Genomic DNA, 27,189 nt, shown 5'->3' on the forward strand with positions numbered 1-27,189 from the left:
TGGATTGTCATTTTAGTGGTTGAAAAGTGCTCGAAGTCCTTTTTAAGTCATTTTTAGCTTTAAGTTATTTATATTTTAGGGTTTCGTCTTAGTTTTAAATTAATGCTTAACTTTATTTCGAATATGTCACGTTTTTTTTTATTATCAATTTAGGATGTGAAACTATAAACAATAATAAAGACTAAAATAATATTTATAAATATGCAAAAAATAGATAATATTTACGATAAATTGTACAACACTAATGTATATACACTATGGAGGATGGGTCCCACATGTAGTATGCCGGAGACTATCCCTAGGCCTAAGGCTCATACCATCCCCATTGCCTTCGCCATCGTCTCCATCGCCCTTTTTCCTCTTAATAACCGGGCGCTCCAAGCCATGATCATCTCCTCTTCCCCTAGCCCTTGCGCCCTTAACTAGAACGTGCTTCTTCTTGGGATCTGTTCCCGCTGGCACGCTCAGAACCTCAGGCTAAGCTGGGTCTGAAAACTCGACCTCCTCCTCGTCGGGAGTCGCCACCGCAGGCGCCGAAGGATGAACCTGAAATGTATATAAATATTAGTACCATTTCTTATTTATATTGAATACATTAACGTTATTTATTTAATCAAACGTGTGTGTCAACGGGCGCCTGAGTCGGCTCCTGAGATGGGTCTGTAGGCTCCTGAGATGGGTGTGGTGGTGAATATGAGGTAGTCTCCTGGACGACATGCTGTTCGAAGTCCAAGCAAATGTTATAAAAAAAAAAATTACCTTATATTGAATAAAATTAGTTTTAAGTAAAAAACTTACATGCGCCTCGGTAGTCTCATGAGAAGACACCTCTACCTCGGCAGGCTGATGAGAATGCTCCTGAATGGGCAGCTCCTGTGGACCCCCTGGCGTTGAATCCTAAAATATGAAAAAAATGAAATAATAAGTAGCATACATATTTAAAATAAGTACTTTAAATTATCAAATATGTATATTAAATATTGACCTTATATTGAATAAAACTAATTTTAATTAAAAGCATACATGTGGCTCGACAGTCACATGGGAAGACATCGCTCGCTCAGCAGGCCCATGAGAAAATGCCTGAGTGGGTGGCTCTGGTGGACCCGCTGGCGCCGAATCCTAAAATATAAAATAGTACTAAATATCCTACATCCCTAGGGGGACGCAAAGTTGGGTTGTCGATCAATCGGCGTGTGATCTGATGAAACCAGCGCATGTAATGTTCAATGGGAGTCAAATGGCCGACCACCGCTCAAGTGCCCAACCTGTTCTCCCAACAGTGGAGCTGGACATACATGAAAGCCAAAAAATCATCATCAACGGCAGCCCGATCGTCCCGCTGGTAGTGTCGGAACTCATGACGGACATTAGGGGGTATACTCTGTGTATGCCCAAACTGTCGTAAGACACGCTCGGGCATGTGATCCTCTACGGTGTCCAGGTGTATCAATGGACACCGCGACCTCCAAACCCCCTGACCTGCCCTAAGAAGGGGGGCAAACCATCTAATATAGCAGCGTACGGCGTCCATATAAATAGTTGCATAACATATAAATACAAATCAGTTATCACCAAGTAGAAAAGACGTTTAATTAAATTATTAATGTAAATTTAAATAGTTTTACCGCATCGTCCGTCATGTGATCAAGCTGGTCAATGGAAAAATATTGTGGTGCGTATCGACATCCCGGTCAAAACCCGTTGTCCACCTCCTCGCATAAGGCATGTCAATCTCGAGGTGATGCCTAGGTACGGGCTGAAAAGGCAGCATCCTCTCCCACGCCCATATCTGTAAGCGATATTAGAAAAATACGATATTTTAGTCGTCCTTTCAAGAGGTTTGTTGACATTAAAGGAACACACACTTAAATATTACCTGGAGAAAAGCAAAAAATCCACACACATCTCTGACGGCACCAATAGACGCTCGGCACAGGCATCTGTAAAGATACGCCAGAACAGCACCGCCCCAGCTGTATTCTTCCAAGCGGTCTAGATGCTCCAAGAAAACCAAGTAACGTAAACTGACAAAGGCACCCGATGAATTCGGGAACAAGATAATAAGCAGGTACAAACGGGCATGACGATCAACATCGTCCTGCAGGGTGCCGTCGTCAACCGGATCCAGACCCTCCAAATAAGTGCAGAGTGCACTAAGCTAAACCCGACTCTGTCCCGATGTCACACCCCAATCCCGATAGGGCGTGACGGGCACCCGACCCTTACTTAGAGCCGAGCGAACCCGTTGAATCTCATTGTACTCATAATCCTTAAGTCATGAACTAAAATGCATAGTGAAAGCTTTTAACAAAAACATTCTTTTCATTTTTATCAAATCAAGCAAAATCTGTAATCGTATGAAATTTGTGACATAATGCATAATGATACATCGGCTTAAATAGCCGCTTACAAGAATGACATACTATATACGTGACTCTGTCTGCAAAGTCTCTAACATAAATCATTATACCATGACATGGATACTCCGACTCAGCAACACTCCTGAAAGAAATGGAGCTCGCCAATCCCGCTGGAACATCTTCTAGCCATGCCCTCTATTCATCTGTATACACCTGCGTGACATGAAACGCAGCGCCCACAAGAAGGGGCGTCAGTACGAATAATGTACTGAGTATGTAAGGCATGAATAACAACATAACATAAACATGAAAGTAACAAGGAATAAGAGAGGTAACTTGTACATCTGAGTGCCTCGTAGGGCGGATGTCATGCATGCTTAACCTTTTAAAAAAAACATTTCAATACGTATACATAGTAACATGCCCGACCATTAAGGCGCGGTGTCATATATGTAATATCATGCCCGACCATTAAGGCTCGGTGTTATCAGCATTAGCCTGCGTCCAGGCCTCCCGCGTCCGGGGCAATATCATAACATGCCCACTGCAGTGGTGTGCACATCTATGTGCCTGCCCGGCCGACTATAGCGCGGCGCGGTGTGAGAAAATACATACATAAATATATATAAAGCATGCATAAGAGCCCAATCAAAAGCCACAACTATATTGGAGTGACGTAAGGTCGGTAGCCTCCGATTGTATTATGGAATAACCATCGTCGCTTTGTCTCACCTTGAAGAAACAATTATTATAAGGTGAGACTATCAATGAAGAATAGCATTAAGAGAAAACATAGAATAAGATCATAAATCTCATAAGGCATCAATTCATATACTTTGAAAGATTTAGAAATAAAGTCACCATTCATGAATAGATTGAGAAATCAATAAATAGCTCGACATTCTCATATCGTCATTGAAATCGTAAACTTGAAACCTTTAAACATGAGATCGTTCTCATCATAGTCATCATAATAATATTCTCATTTGTGACATCATCGTTGTCATGGAAAATATATTCATCGTCTTTATCATAAGAGCTCACATAATCACAAACTTTGGTTTAAAACATATGAATATTTTGGAAAACGCTTATGGATTATCAGGAAGGAAATCATGCCTTTGAAAGAAAGAGACGAGTCTTAACATACCTGGAACAAAGTTCTCGACTTCTAACTTACTTCCCGTCTTGCACCTCTCTTAAGAATTATTCGTAGCCTCGTAATCTACATATATAACCATTCATAATATCATTAGAATCATCATCATACGCTCGTCTCGAGACTTTAATTAAAATCCTTTTTGATTCTGTCGAAATTCGGGCAGCATCTCCTCTGTTTATATGCCTAGCCCAAAATTCCAATTCAACAACCAACAACATCGACAGCAATACCAATAGTAGCAACATCATTTCCAACACCAACATATGCCATACAACAGCCCACACGACGTTTCCTAAATTTCTCAACTAACCCACTTGTGATACGACTATTTAAAAATCTTTATTTCCGTAAAGAAGTTGAAATTAATACTAACAACATCAATAACAACATCCTCAACATCCTACAAGACAAATATGTGTATTTTCATCCAAATTTCTCTTCAAATCTCAATTCACAAATTAACAACATCAATACAACAAACTATCACCTTATTCTTGCAATTATTTCTTAATTCATATTGATAGAGAAAGAGATTCAACAATTCATACCTTGTTTTTCATGAAGGTAGCCAAATCTTCAACATTTACTTGTTTCCAAGCCACTCCAACACCAAATGAAATCATCATCGCGTCTACGTGTTGTTCGGACTTCGATTAGTACTCCAAGACTTTAAAATTTGCCCAAAATTCTCACTTTTATGTGAGATTTAAAAGCCCTTTAGTTGGCTGAAACTTTTGGAAGTTTTTGGAAGGTTTTTATGATGAAAAATGGGGTTTTAACCCCTTTTATAATAAGTTGGGTCGGGTACTGTAGCTACAGTACTATAGCAGTACTGTAGTAGTGTTGTTTCTGCGCGACAGTTCAGTTTGTAACGTCTATAATTCTCTACTCCGAGGTCCTATCATCGAGCGGTTTGCTGCATTACAAACTAAACTCGACGAACTTCATTTTAGGCTTTTGAAACGCTTTAAAACTCCAAATATACATGGAGATATACCCCTCCAAAGTTGACTAAAATCCTTTCAGCATTTCTCAAATTTTCGTCGAATTTATTTTCTTCAATTTGCTCGATCTCGAAATATTCCGAAACTCTCCATACATGATATTTATCATTTATTATACATGATAATGACCATGTTCTTGTGTTTCAAAATACTCTTTCCCGATTACGACTTACGAGATCGTAATTCACCCTTTTTCTTCGTTGTTTCGTACTTTCCATGGCATGTGCTTTTCAAAACATCATGGGACGTCTCTGACACTCCATTACTACGGTGAGGTAAATGTCATACTCATGCTCTGAAAATGCGGGGTGTAACACCCGATACTGGGCCGCGGCATCAGGCACGAAGTGGGTGAGCCTAGTCAACTCTGTCACCCACGTCTGACCAGGAGGAGGCTCGTACCGAGTGTACAGTGGCTCTCCATCAACCCGCAATCCAAAGAGGACCTCTACATCCTGAAGTGTAATCGTGGCCTCACCAGTGCGAAGATGGAAGGTATGTGTCTCTGGCCTCCACCGCTCAACCATGGCCGTGATGAGCGCCCAATCATGCTGTACCCGACCAACGGACACGCAACGGTAGATGCCGCCCCGAAATAATATCTCCAACACGCGAGGGTGTGGGGGGTGCTTGCGTAAAAGAGCCTACACTCTCTGCAATCTACGGGGACGGAGCCTAGTAGATATCCCTATAGTACCGGCCCATAATAACTCTGACCTATGATTGTCTTGCAAAGACAATACTGATTTATCAGCGGGCCCCGAGTGAACAGCGGGCCTCGGGTGATCATCGGGCCCCGGGTGATCATCAGGCCCAGGGGGAACATTCGAATCCATGAAAGAGTCCGGTCTGTACAAACTAAATTAGTCATTATTCTTGAAATGAAGATAAATTATATTAACTAATCGAAATGTAGCAGTAATATTTGTTTGGAACTCTATTTTGAATATGTGATACATTTTTAGTTGACCAAATAGCCAACACAACTACGATAAAATTAAACTAAAAGAGTATATTCGTCGACCACATATTTTCCTATAAACTTTACATTTTTTTCGTTAGCTTATGTATTTATGAAAAGAAGAACTTTAACTATTATTTTTAAGATAATTTTTTTATTTAACATATGTATTCACGCTTTTAAAATTGTATAGATTAACATTTCATAATCGTTTACAACTTGTTTGGATGGTTGTTACCTATTGTATTATATTATGTTGTTAGTTTAAATAAAATGTTTGCTTTGATTGCTACTTTAATTTTATTGGTATGTAACGACGAAAGGTTCTATTTTATGTAACTACTGATTTGGTCTGATACAATACAACACAATACGATAAATGTCAAAACAATACATAACAACCATCCAAACAAAGTGTTAACAATATAATAATTCATTACCAATCAACTTCTTTCAATTCATAAAGAATATTTAACAAATACTCAATTAACAAAATAATAATTCATTAACAATTCATAAATAATTAACCAAATTAACAACTCATAAACATATAACAAATTAACAATGCATAAACATTTAACAAATTAACAATTCATAAACATTTAACAAATAATGAATTAAACAAAAAAAAAAAAAGGGAACAGTGGCTTAAGCCACTGCTCAGCCCGATCAAACCAAAAAAAAAAATGAAATTTGATTTTTTTTTTTTTGAAAATTAACGACGATTAAATGTTAAACATGCATGCAATATAATGTATACAACAAAATAATAACAAAAGTTTATAATAGAAAACTTAATCGAAGATTTTTTGTAGAGTTATTTTAATCGAGTTGTACGCCGCTTTTTCTCAAAATTAGAACTTAGAATCTTGCTCCTTGACTTGAATACACCGAGAATCTAAACTTTCCGGATGAAATTTAATAGAAAACGATGTTTTTAAGACGTGGGGACCACCTTGGCTCGCCTCAAATGGCGTTTTGAATTTTTTTTTGCCACTGGAGGGGACCAGTGGTGGAACCCGATCGGGTTATAATTGAGTAATATAGCGCAGTATTTTACCGCGCTATAAGAGAGAGACAAACTCCTATAACACAGTAAAATAATGCGTTATAGGTGAGAGAAACTTTTGGTTAGCGCAGTATTTTACTGCGTTATAGCACTTAACGGCTCCGTCTCCGTCAAGTGCTATAGCGCAGTAAAATACTGCGCTAAAGGTACTTTGGTAATTATTTTTTTTGTTGGGGTATTTTTGTTCAAAATGTTTTTTTTGAAGGCATTTTGGTTCCGGACTCGGAAATGGGTTGGGCATCTAGGATTAGAACTCGTGGCAGTCCGTTTAAATTAGGGGTAAATTTAGACCATAGTATAATGGTAAGGGCATAATTGGCGTAATAGTATAACGAAAGGTATTGATAAACTATTTCTCAAAGTTCAGAGATAATTAGGGAGACAATATGCTTGTCAACAAGTTAAAGGATAAGAATTAGGATTAGGGTTGGTTAGGATATAACTTAGCAAAAGGTAAGGGAGGAGTTTCGAGTGCACGACTTCTAGGTAGTGGTGTACATGAACCGGATTGGTTCGGATTTTTTAAATACCAAACCAATTGCGTCGGGTTTTTAAATTTATAAACCAAACCAAATCAATAAAATTTGGGTTTTTCAACTTCGAATTTTTTCGGGTTATTAGGTTTTTACGGGTTTTTTCCCGAAAAAATCTTCATACAAAACATATGACTTTTACTTCAAATATTTCTTTAGTCCTGATAAGATACAACTATATAACTAAGGTGTTTCTTAAGAAAATAACACAAAATGTGAGATGGGTGATGACATCGTATTAAAATGTTCAACACAAGATAATAAAATCGGTTAAAATAAATATTGCTAATTAATAAGCCATAAAGAAAATGACTTTAATCTAAATACTAAGTTATGCTAAAATAAGTACGGCTATAAGTATTAATTACATGACAAAGAAAAAAAATTAAGCTATGTATTTTTACGCTCTAAACTAATTATGCAAAACTAAATAATTGATATCCAACATTACTGTCATTCCTAGTGTTAGAATTGAATTTCTTTTGTTACCATTAGTGTTGAGTTGGTTTTGATTTGGACTTTATTTGAGTTACTAACATCCATGGGATATAATACTTATTGGCATTCAAAATTCAAAATTCAAGTTTAAACTAATATGATCAAAAGACAAAAAACTATGAAAAAATTTAAGAAATATTTACAAATTACATTACAAATAAATATTTTTATGTATAAAGTATTTTAAAAATCGAATACACGTAATGTCAGGCCAGTTTGGTTCGGTTTGATTTTTTTAGCTAAAACCAAATCAAACCAATTATGGTCGGGTTTTTTTTTTTTCAACTCCAAACTAAGTCAAACCAAACCACTAGTCGGATTTTTTTTTCAGTTTGACTCGATTTATTGGTTTGATGCGGTTTGTCGGTTTACTTTGTACACCCCTACTTCTAGGATGTCATGGTACGTATGATACAAAATTGAAAATTTCGGTTCGCTAATATCAAAAAGTTCAAAATAGCTATTCCGAGTTAAATGTGGAGAAAGACATCTTGATATTTTAATATTTACCCTACATTAATAACTCTAAAATTATCATTCTGCATTAAGTGTATAAAAATAGCATCACAATTACAATATAACTAATTTCAGAATTGTTGATTTCAGAATAAAAATTTAGTCAAACACAAGATAAAATAATCAAAAAAGAGGATGCAACAAATCTACTTTTTATAGTTCACCATATAAGCGCAAAATTCCAGTTAGAGCTATTTTATACTAGTTATGGAAAAGGATCAAAATTATCCTTTATCTTTGAGTTAAGAATCAAGTAATCATTTCCTTTTAACATCGAGCACTAATAGTCTTCCATGTTTCAAGAATTGGTGCACTTCCAAACAACCGTCTACTTTTTAACGGAGACTTTTCTTTGCACGTGAGAAAATTTCTCCCCAGAACTCAGTTTTCCTTGTCCCTTCACATTCCTTGTCAAACCATGCTTCTGATTTGTCTCTTCCCCTTCTTCTTCAAATCAACCCCTCTAACCAAAAATTTATTCTGAATTTCATTAAAAATTAAAAATCGATTATTGGAGGCAACTATGTTTAAGGCGCAGTAGTGCCAGAGAATCAAGTCCTACTTATGGTGATTTTTTTATTTTATTTTTTTGTTACTTGATCATTGTTATTATTTTGGCTGAATTCATCGATAGACCATCGAACTTGTCCGTGAAATTTATTTAGATCCCCAACTGAGACTCCTACCAAAGTCTGAACTCTCTAAAAGCACTTTTAATGTGCCACTTGGACACAATTATTGAGGTGGCAAAGTGAGTGAATTACACTGCTTCAAAAGGGCTGAGATGCCAATTGTTTGTCCTTTTTTTCCCCTTTATTTTTCTTCTACTCTCTTATCCACAAGACCCCTTTCTTCTCCAGCGAACTCACCCGGAGCTCCGGAGACCACAATTAAAAAAAAAAAAAAAACAGAAACTAGAAAACAGAGAAAATGATTCTAAAGAAGAGATTATAGAGAGGTATTCACATTTTGAGAAGAGAAAAGGCACGTACAATTTTGAGTTGAAATCCTTGGATAAAATTGAATCTTTTTTCTTTTTTACTTTTCATGCTCGGGGAAGAAGAAAGGGAGTAACCAAGTTGTTTAGCTTGGATTATCATGGTGAAACTGTCGGGTTGGGAGTAACCAACTTGCTTGATTTGACCCATTTCTTCAACTACACCGATAAAAAGGGAAGTGATTGGGGTGGAAGAGGTATGACATTGTTGATGGGTTATAGGAGGGGTTATAAAAACATGAGAAATGAGAGGAGTGGATTTGAGAAAGAGGGTTGGGTGGGATAGAGTTTACGTCGGGCCGGCGGCAGCCATCACTGGCCGGTGGGATGGGGAAGATGAAAGGTGGGGACGGGGTGGGGTGTAAGAAAATAGGATTTTACTTCTTCTTTTTTCTGAAATAATTTTCTTATCAGTTAAATAAGTTTTATATTAGTTTTCTTTTTCTTAATTCAAGATTTATTAATTACTTTGGACCCACATGTCACATGTCATTGTTCCATTCGTTTTCTGCCACATCATCTGCGTGTGAGTTACACGCCCTTTATTTTTTGAATGGATTATAGTTTGGTGTTAAATTGGTACACATTTGTGGGGGTTGGAGGGTTCAGATAGTAAGAGTCTCAGTTGGGGATCCAAATGGATTTTACGGATAAGTTCGAGGGTCTATCGATGACTTTAGCCTTATTGTTTTTGAGAACTTATGCATTTTTTACATATGAAACAAAAACGTGGTACTTTGTAGGAAGATTAATACAAAAATTTGAAGTAATACACACACACATACCTGTTAGAGAATAAGAATGGCATGAGATAAAAGGAGAGGGAGAGACGAAAGTGACAAGCTAGAACAAGACTCTGTCGTCGTTGGAAAGATTGAAAAACTAGAATAAAATCCCCTGCTATGAGTACACTACTTTATGAATATTTTATATGGTTATGAGCATTAAATTTCCTTATTCTGGCTGCAACATTGTATTTGGTTATTAGGCTGAAGCATTTTTTGCTGTCTTTTGTATTTTATTTTATTTTTTTTACATATTTTTGTTAACTACAACACCTTATGTGATATACTTGTTCTTTAATTTCAGACCCGATAGTCGAGGATTTGTTTGTCAGTACGAAAATATATCATGGAGATGTCATGAAACGTATTCCAAACAAGCATTACATCGGTGGAAGCATAGACTATATTGATTGCATTAATATGGATGCGTTGAATCTTCAGGAGTTCAAAAAGATGGCGAAGATTTGTGGGTATACATCTGATTCAATAACTTTTTAGCATAAGTGTGGAAAGTCTGGTAAAAGATGGAGATTGGTCTCTACAAAATTTGTAGCCTGTGCAGTTAGCAAAAATATCCCAAAAGACTATGTGATTGAGATTTACTTCGAGCACCGGGATTCTTATATTAAAATGGACAATGGGGATACACCAAGTCAAGCAACAATTGAAGATAATGACAAAGAACAACTTGTACATGAAAATTCATCGGGTGGCGATTTTAGTGACATGGAGGCTGATTTTTTCTAATGATGATTTAGTCAATAACCATGGAAAGGAAAAGCAAATCACTTTGGGTGAAAGCGAGCTTCTTAGTGTTGAAGTAAAGAGAAAGATGGCAGTTGCAGAGGAGTATTCTGATTGTTGTGATTCTAGTGACACAAGGAGTTTGCATAGTGATTCTGAAACTGAGAGTCACACGTATCCTCAATTCAATCCAAATACTGATGGAAATAATCCAATATTAGCTATAGAGTTGACTTTTGCAAGCAAAGGAGAGTTTAAGAAGGTTGTAACAACGCATGAGATAAGAAGAGGAAAGTATATCAAGTGGAACAAGACAGAGAAAGAATCAAGGCGAAGTGTGTACATGAACAGTGCCAATGAAAGTGATGGTAACAATAAAATATTTTTCATTGCTTACGCCGTTGTTGAGAAAGAAAACAAAGAGACATGGACTTAGTGCGTGACTTATTTGACTGATGATTTAGATATACACGAGGAGGAGGCTGGTTTGACCTTTATGTCCGATAAACAAAAAGGTCTTATTTAAGCTTTTAATGATATTTTATCATATATTAGTCATAGATTTTGTGTGAGACACCTTTATAACAACTTCAAAAAGGCAGGTTTTGGTAGCTTCTCTAAAAAAACACTTTGGGCTGATGCAAAGGCTACCACTGTGCAACAATATAATAGATGCATAAATCGTATGTTTGAGTTAGATTCAAATGTTGCTGCTTGGTGTAATGACAAAGAACCTAGTCAATGGACAAGGTCTTATTTCTCTTAAGATGCTAAATATGACATTTTATGAAGTGTTCAATGACATGATACTTGATGCCAGAGACAAGCCAATTTTGACACTGTTGGAGAAATTAAGATATCTACTCATGCCTAGAATGCTAGCTAATAGGGAGAAAGCACAATAGTGAAATTTAGGTAATATTTGTCCCAAGATTAAAGATATATTGCTTGAACTCAAAAAGCAGTTGGAGAATATATTCCTAGAAAGTCAAATCAATGGAACTATAAAATTATAGGAGCTAGTATTGTGGATAATTGGGCAGTGGATTTGGAGAAAAGAACATGTAGTTGTAGAAGACAGAGCCTCATTGGAATCCCTTGAAAGCATGCTATTGCAGCCATTTGGGCTAACAATAAAGACATTCTTGATTATGTTCATGATTACTACAAGGTGGAAACGTACCGAAAAATATATGAAAATGCAATTTTCCCGATGAATGGCTCACAAATGTGGCCAAAATCTAATAAACTTCTTCCCTTGCCTCCAAGGAGTTTGACAAGAACTAATAGAGGAAGAAAGTAGAAGAAAAGAAGAAAAGAAGTTGATGAAGTCAGAAGAAGTCGAACAACGATGAAAAGAAAGCAAACATCTCTAGATTGCAGTGCTTGTCACAAGCCTAGTCACAACAAAAGGACTTGCCGAAAATATAATAATGTGCAGCCTGAGACAACCTCAATAGAGTGGAGTTACATTTTAAAGATACAACTTTTTTTTTTTTTTGGTAAAGAAAAATAGATCACCATGTGCTTTTCAGGTTTAAAGTATATTTGCTATTGTTTTCTAGTTACTTTTTTTTTTGCTGTGTAGTTTTTGGTGCGAGTGTGGTGTTGTTTTTGGTGCAATTCTAGTGTTGTTTTAGTGCGAATCTGGTGTTGTTGTTTTGGTCTAATCCCGAAGCTGTTTTGGTGCTTTTCTGGTGCCTTTTTGGTGCTTTTCCGTTGCAGTTTCGGTGCATTTCTGCTGCTGTTTTGGTGCATTTTTGCTGCTGTTTTTGTGCACTTCCGCTGCTGTTTTGGTGTACTTCCACTGCTGTTTTGGTGCTTTTCGGTGCTGTTTTGGTGTAATTTTAGTGCTTTTCTGGTGCAAATCTGATGTAATTCTGATTTATTTTGTGTTTGGTGAATATGAAAATTTCTTTGGGGAGATTCAAGAGACTTGACTCTGTGTGAACTGAAATACTTATCATGAAATATATTTTGTCCAAACTAGCTTTTGTATTTATATCCTTATCAAGAAATGTACACTTCATCTTCTTATTATATTGTTCAATGCACAATACTTCATCAAGATCTATTTATATCTTAATGAAGAAATGTATATTTTATCTTCATATTATACTGTTCAATGCATAATACTTCACCTTTAGAATCTATAGCATATTTGCACCATCCAAATGTACAACATTAAAAGGTTTTAAAGCCAACTTCTCAACAAATTGAAGCCAAACATAAATTACATGTTCACTCATGACAACATACGATCGGATTTTAAAAGGCCGTTTTTCAATTTCTTGATCTCAACTACTATTTGGCTCATTTTTCATCTTCTTTTTTCAGATTATCGATCTAAAGTTCCATTTGATAAACTTCCGCTATAGAAACTTGAATTTGCCCCAATTCTTTTCTCTTCAACTTCTAGGCTTCTCTAGATTCTTGCATGCCTCCAGTTGTCTTCAAGCTCACTAATTTTCAGCATGTATATGTCATAATTGGGGAAGCATAATGGACTATGAGGCCAAATGATCATTGGGACAATTAGTCGAGCACCTTGCGTGCAAGAAACTTGCCTGCATATGCACAACGAACCAACATGTTTAGTACCTTCCCAATTAAATTCAATTGGATATTTCAGTTAACCAGTGTGTTATCAACAACAAGAGCACACCCAATGATCGCTATAATCTTAGATTTTCATGGCTTTTTCTCTTCGCGTTTAAACAACCTATTGCAGAGGACAACGAAGAAGACTCGATGATGGTGAAGACAGCTTTGCATTCATAGAAATAGAGAAATTTTCTTTTGCTGGAGACTTTCATTCAAGAGATAAAACAAAAAGGAAAAGAAGATATTCCTCAAAAGCGACAATATACAACTGAAATGAATCTTACTTCCAGTTATCAATCTCTTTATTTTATTTTTGTTTGTCAATGAGACTAAATTTTGGATTTGGTCAATTGGTGGGGTAAGAAACAGAAAGTGATCCATAAGATCCCAAAAAGATGCAAAATAAAAAGAGGAATAAAGGAATGATTAGCAAATAGATGGAGGAATGGATAAAACTTGAGGGAGAACGAAGAAAGGGAAAACTGAGTTTTGGGGTTGGGGGGGGGGGGGGGGGAATTTTGAGCCTGTGTGGATGAGTTTAAAAAAAAAAAAAACTTATAAGCTGAAAATAACTTATAAGTAAAAAAAAAAAAAATTGGGGCCGTTCAACTTATTTTTTTTGGCTTATAAACTATTTTCATCTTATAAGTTGCTAAGCTAAACGGGTCCAATTAATTTTTTAGGCTTATTTTAAGCACAAAATGACTTTAAGCTGATCAGCCAAACACTCAAAAAAACTGAAAACAACTTATAGGCATAAGCCAATCCAAACGGGCTCTTTCTCACGTGCAAAGAAAAGTCTCCGTTAAAAATTAGACGGTTGTTCGGAAGTGCACTTAAAGTGCACCAATTCTTGAAACATGAAGGACTATTAGTGCTCCATGTTAAAAGACAAAGATTATTTTGATTCTTAACTCAAAGATAAAGGACAATTTTAATCCTTTCTCGACTTATAATATCTAATCAAAATAAATTGATTGAAGGAGACAATCCAGACTCATTTTCTTGAACAAAAGAGAGGGAACTGAAATAGATGTTGCACATATACTATTAATGATATCACTGACTTTGATGTGTTTTGGGTGGTCGAAAAATACACAGTATTTATTGAATTTACTAGAAAAATAATGCAAATTTTAAGTATAAAAATAGATAAAGCAGGAAAAATAAAGAAAGGAAAAAATACATTTCACCATTAAAAGGAGCACTACAATACCATTTATTTAAAGTTAGGATTTTGATGTTTAAATTAATTATTTTTATCTCTCTAAGTAAAACTAGCTATATCAGAAAAGTAAATCATATTACCCTAAGGATCATTTAAATATCAAAACTTTACCATTAGATACTTTAAACACCAAAATCCTATTTTTAGACAATGTTAAAGATTCACGTGCTTGATGTGTTGTGATTATAATATATATATTTTTATATAATTAATATAACAAATATATTGTCATGTTGAGATTGTGATACAAAAACAAGGAGTTCACTTTATTCTTGTTTTTTTGTTGTTACCACGCGTATTATTATTATTATTATTATTATTATTATTTCATATTCTCTTTCTTAAAAAGTACGTTATATAGGAATTATTTTTTCATCAAAAGCAGTATTTACAGGATAGTTGTATTCATAAAGTAAATGTCAGAATACCATTTTGTAGTTGTATTTCACGTGAACTAATATCTAACATTCACATCATCTGAAATTCAATGAGATCTACGGATGTCATTCTATCCTAAATTAAAATCGTGTAATCTTGATATGTCTGATTTACCACAACAGGCTCTCTTATTAGGGTTGAAATCACAAAAGGCTTAACTAGGAATCAAGTGATATTTGCGCATAATCACCTAAAATAGCAAGATTTTCAAAACATAAGTACTTGAGGGATTATGAATTCAAAACCCATGCTTTATATAGTTTTTTTTTTATTTTTTTATATTGCTTGGTGTTGTTTAGTATGAGGCCATCCTTTTGGACATTATTAGTTTGCACTATTTTTATGCATATAATATGTATATATACTATGTTCAAAGCACGATTGATATAACATTATAGTTTGTGCTCCGTATCTAAAACTTTATTATATTAGTGTTTGCTACGAATACAAAGTCTGCACTTTTTTTTTTTGACATTGTTTGTTTTTTTAATATGGGATTCACTTTTTTATTTTTTTTTATTTTTTATATATTGCTTGATTTTGTCAATATGGGATATTATTTTCAAAACACGATTAATATAACATTGTAGTTTGTGCTCCGTATTTAAAACTTTATTATATTAGTGTTTGCTACGAATACGCACGTGGCAATGAATCCATCATTATTGGCTTAATGAGATACTTTGGAAATTACATGAATATTGTTTGATTTTTTAATACGGGGTGCACTTTTTTTTTTGGACATTATTAATTTGCACTTTTTTTATGCATATATATATATTAGAATCATAATTTCACTATTTTTAACATTGTTTGTTTTTTTAATATGACATTCACTTTTTTTTTTTTAATATTGCTTGATTTTATTAATATGGGGTTCACTTTTTTTTTCTTCTATTTTTTTTTTTGACATTGTTTATTTTTTTAATATCGGATTCACTTTTTTTTTATATATATATATATATTGCTTGATTTTGTCAATATGAGATACTATGTTCAAAACACGATTAATATAACATTGTAGTTTATGCTCCGTATTTAAAACTTTATTATATTAGTGTTTGCTACGAATACGCACGTGGCAATGAATCCATCATTATTGACTTAATGAGATACTTTGGAAATTACATGAATATTGTTTGATTTTTTAATACGGGGTGCACTTTTTTTTTTGGACATTATTAATTTGCACTTTTTTTATGCATATATATATATATATATATTAGAATCATAATTTCACTATTTTTAACATTGTTTGTTTTTTTAATATGACATTCACTTTTTTTTTTAATATTGCTTGATTTTATTAATATGAGGTCCACTTTTTTTTTTTTTTTTGACATTGTTTGTTTTTTTAATATCGGATTCACTTTTTTTTTTTTATATATATATTGCTTGATTTTGTCAATATGGGATACTATGTTCAAAACACGATTAATATAACATTGTAGTTTGTGCTCCATATTTAAAACTTTATTATATTAGTGTTTGCTACGAATACGCACGTGGCAATGAATCCATCATTATTGACTTAATGAAATACTTGGGAAATTACATGAATATTGTTTGATTTTTTAATATGGGGTGCACTTTTTTTTTGACATTATTAATTTGCACTATTTTTTTAATATTAGTTGTTGTTTAATATATATGGGGCTCGGAACGGATATATATATATGTTAGAATTATGGGGCCCACATTTTTTTTTATTAAATTGCAACGGACGACGAGAAAGTGAGGCCAAGTAGAAAAATTTCTTTGGACCACTTATTAGCACTCCTACTAAATTTTCAATGGACTTTTTTTTTTTTTTTGGCAAGAGCAAGGTCTTGAAGAAATAATGGTTATGATAATTTTTGGTGATCGATATGGTAGCCTTTGTGGCGGTGGTCTGGTTGTGGAATAGTTGCATGTTGAATGTATGCTATTTGTATTTTTATGTATTACAGGTCATAAAATGACTCACACACGACATACAAAATATATATAAACAACGGAAAAAATTCATCAACACAATTGTATATTTAGTGTATGTATGTGTACATTTTTACCATGATATAACAACATAATTACATATCATGTGTATATTATTATTGTGATTATATATATATATATATATATATGTTTTTGTTAGAAAACCTCTCTATTTTTTGGAAAAACTTTACATCTCTAGGAATAGTTTCCCTTTTTTTTTTTTTCCACAAGTAAACTTTACGTTCAAATATAACTAAACTTTCACAAAATAATTCAACTTCACATCAAATACTTTTTTCCCCAAAAACTTCACCTCCAATATTTGTCAAAGAAAGAAAAAAAGGGTATGGTTAAATTTGCAGTGATATTTGAAAGACAAAAAATGGTCTCTCCCACTCACTAACTAGCACAGTTGCTCAGTCCTCAAGGACTTGCTCTTTTTACTTTTCAGTCCCCTTCAAAACCCCTTTCCTTCCCAAAAACCCCCTCTACTACTCTCCAAAAAAAACCCCCAAATCCTAGACGAAAACGCTGCTCAACATTTTATTCTCATTCCCCATTCCTATCATCCAATCCTTTCCCATTCAAACTTACTTTGACCTCCATTTTACTACTATTTCTCACTCTAGCGCTATTTTCCCCTTTCTATTTTGGTCCATATTTTTTTTTTTAGGGTTTTGCAAGTGAAGTGGAATCGTACGGACGATTCGTGAATGGAGGCCACGGCAGCGACAGGTGTCGCCGCCGCAGGACGCGGTGTTGCTCTACCGGTGTCGTCGTCTCAAGCGGCTGCTCGTAAAGAGTGGCGTGCTGTGTCTGAGCAATCTGTTCGAAATTCCAGTAGCGAAGTAACTTTAAATCCTTACTTACTCACATTGCATTTGTTTCTGATCTCTAGAGGTTACGTTGTAATCTCATTTTATTACACTGTTTGTGGATTGTATCAAAATGTAGGAAAGTGAACGGTCCAGATTAGGTCAATCGGATGAGAGACTCATATACGAGGTAATGATTTTAAATTAAGAGAAAATGTTATCGATGACCTTGCAAAAACTAGAAGTAGTATTTGCCTTAGTATTTTGCATACGATGTTAAATTAAGAGAAAACATTATAGATGAACTTGCGAAAACTAGAAGTAGTATTTGCTATTTTGCGTAGGACGTAACGATTCAAATTTAACAGAAAACATCATCTAAAAACTAGAAGTAGTATTTGCCTCAGTATTTTAACGATTTTAAATTAACAGAAAACATTATCGATGAACTTACGAAAACTAGGAGTAGTTTTTGCCTTAGTTATTTAACGATTTTAAATTAACAGAAAACATTATCGATGAACTTACAAAAACTAGAAGTAGTGTATTGCGGTTTGTAACCTGAATGAGAGTGTAATGAAGGTGATTTGATTTTGTCAAAGGTGCAGCAAGGGAGAGAGCCGGTTGATGTGGACTTCTGTTCGATTACTGTTGATGGAGCTTCAAAAAATGATATTCTGCAACAGAGATTGCTCAGTGTGGTTAAACAAAAAGATGAGTTGCAGCAAATGGAGACTGAACTACGGGCTCAGCTCATTGCAAGATCAGAGATTATGGAAATACGGAATAGTTTTGATGCTCAGATAAAAGAGCATGCTAATGCCAATGTTAAGCTTCAGGTACTATAGTCTATAGTCTTTGACAAATACTTTGAACATTGCTTAGGACATTAATGTGTTTACTGATTGAGTTGTTGGTTTAATGTTTCTCAAGGAGCAAATACATGAAAGGGACCAGAATTTCTATGAGTTGGAGAGGAGGATGGAAGAGAAAGAAAGGGAACTCCATGCAATTAGACTGGACAATGAAGCGGTTGTTTGATAATTCTAACTCTTTTATATTTCTTGTTTCTTTTGGTGTGTAGTTGATGTTCTATTTATTCTAATCCTTTTCGTTGCTTTTCCAGGCATGGGCAAAAGAGGATCTCCTTAGAGAACAAAGTAAAGAACTACAAACTTACAGGTTGCTTGTTTTTGTACAAATGAGGAAGACCTACTTTTTTGGATTGTGGTTGTCTTGCATTTTTATCACTCTAGTTATCTTCATCAAAAAATCTTTAAGACTTGCCAATTTTTAGGAGAGAGAGGGACAACTCTGAAGCAGAAAGAGCTCAGCATATTAAACAAATTCATGAACTCCAAGAGCATATTCAAGAGAAGGAGCGTCAGTTCATGGAATTGCAGGAACAGGTGCTTTTTTTCCTATTAGACTGATGGATGATGAAAATGATCCTTTTTTCTTTCTGATTCTTTACTTTTTAAAGTTTTAATGAAGACTTGTGTTCATCTTTTGATGTTATTAGTAATGAAGACTTGTGTTAATCTTTTGATGTTATTAATTGAGTTTCTTCTTTGTGCTTCATTGAGTGCAGTTCTCTGTTGTTTGTGAATGTTATCCATGGGTTGTGAAATTTAACATAAACTCTGGTGTAGTTATGTTCAGTTAACCAATCATGGTGGTTTGATTGTGATTGAATGTAATCAAACTAGGTTCGGATGAGTGTAGTAGTATTAAGTTGAAGTTAACACAATAAATCATTGAATATGCATCAGCTTGGTGCCACTTATCAATGCAAGCCTCACTTGTAAAAAAAACAAATATGTCATAGAATATGACGTGAAGTCAACAAAACTAGCCAAGGTCTTCAGGAGATTTGTGTGGTGAGAAATACAGTCCCATAGACATTAATGGTTGCGCTTGTTTTTTTTTTTTTTTTTTAAATTAATTTTTTTGCGACTTTTTTTTTTGCAAACTTGTGTTTGGGTCAAGAACTAGCTAATGAAATAAGGGTGGCTCAGTTGGTTGAGCACGGGGCTTTCATAATGGAGGTCTCAGGTTTGAGACCCCCTGCCTACGACAATAGGGGATTTGCCTTCTGGGTCGAGCTCGTCGCACGGGGCTTGCCTAGTGCGGGTTATCTCTCCTGTGTGGTTTGCGAGATATTGCACAGGAGCTGGGTTTACCCTATGTGCACCCGAAGGTTAGTGGCTGCAGGGTTCCCCTGTCATAAAAAAAAATTGTCTTCCTGCAAAAGATGAAGAAAAGTTTCAACTTTGAAATACTGTTTTTTCAAGTTCTTCTGCAACTTTGATTGAAATTCTTTTTTCATGTTCTGTATTTCTCTAACATATTTTCATTTTCAAAAAACAAAGAGTTGATTTTAACTCTTTGTTAAATGTTAGAAAAGTGAAAGATATACACCTGAAAGAATGATTTTAACTTTGAAAGAACGGGCAACCTAAAGTTCCTGTCATTTTAAAACCATCATCAACAAACATAAAGTTCAGTCGACCCTTTATACTTATCTTATTGGTTTTCCTAAAGTGTACTCTCTTGTAGTTTAAGTTCTCTTCATGGAGTTCTTAATTTGTTTTCTTAAATTTATCAAGTACCAGCCAATTTCAACTTTATAATTCTCAAGTAACATAAGTTCAAAATTGCAGCTTCTTAAAATTGTGTTAGGCTTGGGGAGCATCAACAACGTTTGTTCACCTCGATATTACGTGAATGTCTAGTCCACTTTCTAGGGTAGACGATATGATATGTAGAACTTGGTTAATGCTTTGCAAACATTTTTTTTTGTGTTCAATTTGTGAAATGTTTACTCAAAAAGTACGGGAGCCGTGGTATTCTGTTTTTAATTTTTAAAATCTTATTTTGCGTTGGAGCTTCTTCATTTGTTGTAGCGTAAGAAGGCTATGGTTATATTGCCATTTCTGGACTCTTTAAGTGGTATGTCATTTTCATTTTCTGACTGATGGTCGCCACTGCTATTTTTCAGAATAGGATAGCTCAGGAAACGATCCTGTTCAAAGAGGAACAAATAAGGGATGCCCAGGCTTGGATGACTCGTGTTCAGGAAGTTGATGCCTTGCAGCAAACTGAAATACGGGAGCGCACAGAACAATATAACCAGCTTTGGCTTGCTTGTCAAAGACAGGTGCTTCAGCGATGAATGATTCATCAACTTTAGTTGATTTACTTTCTCTAACTAGGAATATCCTTGATTATATGGTCCTAGTTTGACTTATTATGCTCCTAATTGGAATGATTTAAGTGCTGAGTATATTGCAGCTGCTTCTACTGACATTCTTTTTTTTTTTCCATTAGTTTGGTGAGATGGAGCGAATGCACATACACATGCAACAGCTGCAACTTGAATTGGCTGAGGCAAGAGGTGGAACTTACTCTGATGGTTCACAAGTCTCCAATCTGAATTCTAAAGATGCTAGTCACCTTGGGCAGAGCAATGGAAGCCAACTTAATGCTAGTGGAAGCAGTACACCTGGTGAAAGTTCCATAGGCTTACAAAATGGAAATGTTGAAAATGCTCCATCTTTTGCTTCAACTGGGAATGTGTCAACTCAGGTACAAATCACCGTTCTGTTCACATTATTCTTTTGACCAGAACTACATTTTCTAGACTCTGTTGGTTTATCAATGTTATAGGCACTGTAAAATAAGAGGTATGGTAAAGATTTGATGATTTGCTGTAGAAGTATTATGCAGGTGCCTCATGTGTCTGTTTTTCTTGGTCATTCATGGCGTAACAATACTTAAGGTTATTTTGTTTTCTGAAGAGTTTAGTTGGAGATAATGGTCTGAAATTGGAAAATGGGTGCTTATTCTCATTTTGGTCTTATTATATTGTATTTGAATTAACACTGAGCGTGGTCAAATCATATGCTGTATGTTATGAGTTCACTATGTCTATGATGCAATAACTTATTAGTTATTGCTGCTTTTGTTCTATAGCATTTAATTTCATTATGTCTTTTGCTATGAGCACATTGGATTTTTGTATAGTCTGTGTAAAAATCCAGCCAGGACTGCCAAAGAACTAGAATTTTTTTAATTTGATGAACAGAATTTCTAACTCCTTATTGCCCATAAAATTTGTAGTTTTATTAATAACTAAGTTCAATTGCTTTTTTGATAATTGAACCTTGAATTATGCTTTGCAAAGAAAACCATGAATTATGCCTAGGCTGTAGGTACCTGCGCTTCTAACTTGGTCAACGGATACTCATGAGAGATGTAGTCTTGTGTATCAAGGCTGGCTTAATTAGCTTGAGAAAAGAGAGCAAAGCTTTAACAATGTTTCTTGTGGTCTCAATATAACTTTTTTCCTCGAATCTTGCCAAGAGTTTGGTTTAAAGAAAAACAATAATACACTATATTTGGATGTTATCTGGAGCTGCTGCTGACTATGGATGTTGCGACACTAAATGCCTAATAATTAACCTAACCCCACCTCCACACCCTCATAAGGAAAATAAAAAAGAGAACGAAAATACAATGTTCTAAGTCTCTTTTGATTTTCCTTGCTTCTGTGCTCACAACATTTTATATTCTCTTTTCTGGTGTTCCACCAGTCGGATCATGTACATGGTATGCCAGTTGCTCCTTCGTCCTTGCTCGGGATGACAACCTACCTTCCACCCGGACAAATGGCCGCTCTGCATCCATATGTAATGCATCAACAGGGTATTCCTCCTCCTTTACCATCACATGTCCCTCAATCTCATGTTGGGCATTTTCACTCAGTACCGGCAGTATCGTCTCTTCAGCATTGGCCAAACCAACAGGTAAATTGGAGAACTTGGTCTTGATCTCACTGTTACTTTTGCTTACACTGGAAAGATAAATTGCTATTCCTTTGATGTTCAAGGCTGTACCAGAGGATTCACAGATCTCTAGTCACAATCAGTACCTGCAACCTCAGTCAACCTTGCCAGTATCAGATTCTCAGTATGATCATGAAACAACTGTCAATGGGCAAACTCTTCGTTCAGATTATGGTGATCTCAATGTGAACCAAGGAATTGAAACTCAGGATCCAGTGGTTCCAGCTTCAAGTGAAGAGGGACAGGTTGAGCAACAGACATCTATTGCTTGCAGTTACCTGCATTTTTCTCCTGTTTTGTCTAATTTCTTGTCTACCATAATTTTTAGGAACTTCAATCTGTGGATAAGAATTACCTCTCAGGTGTCCAGACTCAGCAGACTTTGCATCAAATCTCTTCTCAATTTAATGGTGCTTTAAGATTGGATACGCATGAACATAACAATGAGACAGAGGTACTCCTAACTTTCTCTGAAAGGGGCAGACATCCAAATTAGTATTGCGTGCTACTTGTGTTTAAGTTGTTTATGTTTGGTGGAAGGTTTTCTTTTTCTTTTCTTTTTTTTTCGTATTTTTTTGGGGGTGGGGGGTGGGGGGTGGGGGGGTGGGGGGTGGGGTGATGATTAGACTATGCGAACAAGCAGAATCATCTTGCACTCGTTGCCAATGCTGCAGGTGAACAATGTCAACTCTTCAGCTAATTACATGCTAGAGTCTCAAGGGTTAAGAATGGGAGAATTTAGTTCGAATGTTGATAAATCATCGGCCGAAGTTCCAAATAATGTGCATAATTCAACTGAGTCAGTGACAGATACCCTCTCAGGCACTGTGTTGACAGAAACATATGTTGCTGGAGGGCAGAAGAATGCATATGCAGTTGGTAAATCAGTAGATGTTAATCTCCTGGACGAAAAGGCATTGCTGGCTTGCATAGTGCGCACAATTCCTCCTGGTTCTGCTGGTAGAATCAGGATTAGTTCTACGGTTAGTAATACTTAAATGGTGTGGAAGCTGTTCTTGGCTTCTGCGACTTCTTGCCTATAGTCGTTCTTTTTGTGTCTATTTATGGTTCCAATTCCTAATGCATGACCTGATGTGCAGCTTCCTAATAGACTTGGTAAAATGCTTGCCCCCTTGCACTGGCACGACTACAAAAAAAAGTATGGGAAGCTTGATGAATTTGTGGCAAACCATCCTGAAGTATGTGTATCTATGTGTTATCTTTATGTTTTGTTTAGCGGATCTGTAGTGAGCTGGTGCTTTGTCAGTAACTAAATTGATCTTTCTACGTTTTTAGTTATTTGTAATTGATGGAGACTTCATTCAACTTCGAGAAGGTGCTCAAGAAATTATAGCAGCCACAGCTGCAGCTGCTAAAGTGGCTGCTGCAGCTGCAGCACCTTCGTCATACTCCTCTCTTTTGCCTCCTATTGCAGTCACCCCTATGCCACAAAATCACCGTTTGAAGAGGGTACCGTCAGTTGAACCAACATCTGAGAAGGCAGTTTTCAAAGACTATGCTGTTGTCAGACCTGCAAATTCTAGTGACAACCTTCAAAGTCAGATTTCTAATGGGGCCTCTTTTAATGTTACTGGGGGCATCTCAAATGTAAAAATTTTGACAAAGCCAAGAGATCAGATGGAGCTAAATGCAGGTGAACCTAGAGCTGCCTCATCTGTACGATTGACCCTTGGAAATGGAATTAATGCTGGCAAAAATGACGTGGGTAGTTTACAAAACAAGGTTTCATCTCATGGGAGACCTGGCGCAAATTTAGTCAGTAAACAGGGCAGGTATCTATTATCAAGAAGTTTTGAACTTTGAAGAGCTGTTGTTTTGTTTCCAGTGCCACCATTAAGAGAATCTAATACCAAGTGTTGTTTATTTATTTTTTGTGTTTTCAGGAATGCTGGGATTTCATCAGGCTCCAGAAGATAGTAAGTGTTCATAAACAATTTGGACAATGTTTTATTTTGTGTTCTTTATAAATCTATGAGCTGTTGCCTGCTCAATTGTTGCAAGTTTATATTTTAATTGACAAACCTTCGATCCTTTTTGAGTACTTCACTTTCCTTTTGGATTGAAAAGGAAAGCTGAAGGATTGATTATTAGAGAATGCAAGAGAGAGCTATGATACTAAAAAAATGATGATGATTATAGAGGTTGAAGTTGCCAGTTCCAATAAAATAAAATAAAATAAAATAATAATAAAAAATAAATGAAAATGATAGTAGATGTTGAATGGCAGTTCTTCTGTATCAGCAGAACTTTTGCTTTTGAATTTTCGTCCTACACCATGGAAATTTTTCTGCACATTTGACTTGGAATGATGGTAAGCGCTTAAAGGTTTAATAGAACGATCCAAGCTTACAATCTTCAAGTTCTGATGTGGATGTTACTCTCGAGTGAAGTTTCCTACTATATATTGTCTGAATTGTGTTTTCAAGTAAAGTTTTGGCAGGTGAAGTTCTGTGCTGCTGAAACACAAATCTCTCTCTTAGTTACTGTTATTCCATAAGATAAATTTGTTACTGTTATTCCATAAAATAAATTTCTTTATTTATGGTTTCCCAAAGCTAGCTGCTTGCGTCGGTTCCTTCAGTTTATTTGGTGATTAACAAGTCATCTTTGGCCTGGCAGGGCAGATATTGGATGCTGATGAGTATGGCTGGGCAGATTTTGGATGCTGATGGGTGTTGCAGGACATATATTGGATGCTGATCATTTACATTTGAAATTATTCAGAGGGATAAATTCTATTAAATTTCAAATTGGAATGTACCGTAATGTTCCCTTTCATATATCAAGTGGAAACAGTTGTTCATCTAAGTATACATCCTCCGTTTTGTTGGAGATCTTGCTGCTTCATAGCCACTGATCAACTCTTAGGAGTGTTCAATTAAATTGTCCACAATGGCTTTGATGTGCAAATTGCATCTTGTGGAACATTAACGATTAGAACAATGAGAGATCTGCATTCTGAATTTGATTAATTGCTGGACTCGGCTAGGGGTGTCAAAAAATGGGTTGTTTTCCCACCTAATGTTTGCTTCATGAGTGGGTCATTTCAGAACCTTATTCCATTTATTCATTTTTTAATACTTTGTTTAATTATCGAATCAAATTAATAGAAACTTTTTCTTATATTTATCATCGATATATCAAATAAAACTAATTCAAGCCAATTAATTGTTACGTTTTGTTAAAAAATTTATCTGTCAATTTGGGTTATATTTGCAGTACAAATTGGTCCGAGCTTTTAAATGGTTAACTGGGTTATGCCCATTGCCCAGAATGGTCCATATTATGTTTGTAAAAATATAAAGACTTATCGTTAGAGAAAAGGCATGTTTTAACCTCTGAACTTGGCACGAAAACTCACTTTAGCAACTAAACTTAAGTTGTATTTATTTACCCCCCTAACAACTTACGTTTCAATTATTTTTCACTCCAAATGCTGATGTGGCAAAAAAAAAAATAAAAAAATTAAGAGAGTGAAAAACAAAAAAAGTGAACCCGCTCATAATATATTATTATTATAAATTAAAAAATAAAATAAAGTTGCTTCTTCTTCTTCTTCACAGCCCCCCCCCCCCCCCCCCCCGCCACAACCTCGCCCCCCTCCCCCAGCCACAACTGCTTCTTCTTCACAGGCCCCCCCCCTCCCCCGCCACAGCTGCTTCTTCTTCTTCTTCATCTTCACAGCCCCGCCCCCACCACCTTCCTTCTTCTTCTTCACAAATTCCTCTTTCTCTCTATATTCTCATCATTCTTTTCTTTTCATTTTCACCATTTTTTAGTATCTTGATTTTGATTTGATTTTCGTCCAAATTTGTGTTCTTTCAAAAATAAAGTTATGGAAGAAATGGGTTTGTTAATAATAATAATAATAATGGCCAACAATAACAACCAAAACAACCAATTTGGACGAATTTAAGTGTAAGTGGGACTAATTTGAGAAGGAGTTGGATGAAATTTGTTGGGGGAGATGATGGTAGTGGTTGTGGATGTGGGTTAAAGATACCGTTCTTGATTTTGATTTTCTTTCAAAAATAAAGTTATGGAATAATGGTTATGGAAGAAATGAGTTTGCTAATAATAATGCTAATAATGGCTAACAATAACAATCAAAACAACCAATTTGGACGAATTTAAGTGTAAGTGGGACTAATTTGAGAAGGAGTTGGATGAAATTTGTTGGGGGAGATGATGGTGGTGGTGATTTTTTTTTTGGATTGATAATAATAATGATTTTTTTTTCCGGTGGTGGCGACGGAGGTGGCGGCGGCGGCAGTGGCGGTAGCAGCGGCGTAGTAATTGTTAAAAGTAGGGTGAGGACGAGGAGAAAGAAGAAGAAAGAGAAAGAGAAAAAATAATAAAATAAAAATAAAAAATGAAGTGTTGGTAATTTTGACATGGCAATGATGTGGCAACGACGTGGCAATGATGTGGCATTGATGTGGCAATAACGTGGCGCGAGTGTAATACACCTCCCATTGTGAGAGTGGTATTATTTTTTTAGGGTGGAAAATAATTGAAACGTAAGTTGTTAAAGGGGGTAAATAATACAACTTAAGTTTAGTTGCTTAAGTGAGTTGCGTGCCAAGTTCAGGGGTTAAAACATGTCTTTTCTCTTATCATTATTATAGTT

General features: G+C 35.5%; 1 protein-coding gene and 1 long non-coding RNA gene across 5 annotated transcripts; one reads left to right on the forward strand and one right to left on the reverse strand.

Annotated features, from left to right (window-relative positions):
* Nucleotides 1-264: 264 nt before the first annotated feature.
* Nucleotides 265-9,235, reverse strand: LOC132632148 (uncharacterized). Its single transcript, XR_009579264.1, has 6 exons — nucleotides 9,099-9,235; nucleotides 1,880-2,576; nucleotides 1,629-1,792; nucleotides 799-897; nucleotides 620-718; nucleotides 265-546 (listed from the first exon to the last, which is right to left on the reverse strand). It is a non-coding gene; the product is annotated as an uncharacterized LOC132632148 (long non-coding RNA).
* An 8,070-nt stretch (nucleotides 9,236-17,305) lies between these two features.
* Nucleotides 17,306-25,531, forward strand: LOC132632149 (uncharacterized). 4 transcript variants are annotated; one of them, XM_060347985.1, is made up of 16 exons: nucleotides 17,306-17,724; nucleotides 17,831-17,881; nucleotides 18,294-18,530; nucleotides 18,625-18,723; nucleotides 18,818-18,873; nucleotides 18,989-19,100; nucleotides 20,693-20,851; nucleotides 21,022-21,279; nucleotides 22,287-22,499; nucleotides 22,583-22,783; nucleotides 22,867-22,992; nucleotides 23,213-23,521; nucleotides 23,639-23,737; nucleotides 23,835-24,331; nucleotides 24,443-24,475; nucleotides 25,184-25,531. In XM_060347985.1, coding segments are annotated over exons 1-16 (2,586 nt in total). In that variant the 5' UTR covers nucleotides 17,306-17,589; the 3' UTR covers nucleotides 25,185-25,531. The 4 variants fall into 4 exon arrangements, with proteins under 4 accessions (XP_060203968.1, XP_060203967.1, XP_060203970.1 ...); XM_060347984.1 differs by having other exon boundaries at nucleotides 17,309-17,724; nucleotides 25,179-25,531; XM_060347987.1 differs by having other exon boundaries at nucleotides 17,309-17,724; nucleotides 18,300-18,530; nucleotides 25,179-25,531.
* Nucleotides 25,532-27,189: the final 1,658 nt, after the last annotated feature.

This window comes from Lycium barbarum, chromosome 3, assembly GCF_019175385.1.
Source record: "Lycium barbarum isolate Lr01 chromosome 3, ASM1917538v2, whole genome shotgun sequence".
NCBI classification, from domain to species: Eukaryota; Viridiplantae; Streptophyta; class Magnoliopsida; order Solanales; family Solanaceae; genus Lycium; species Lycium barbarum.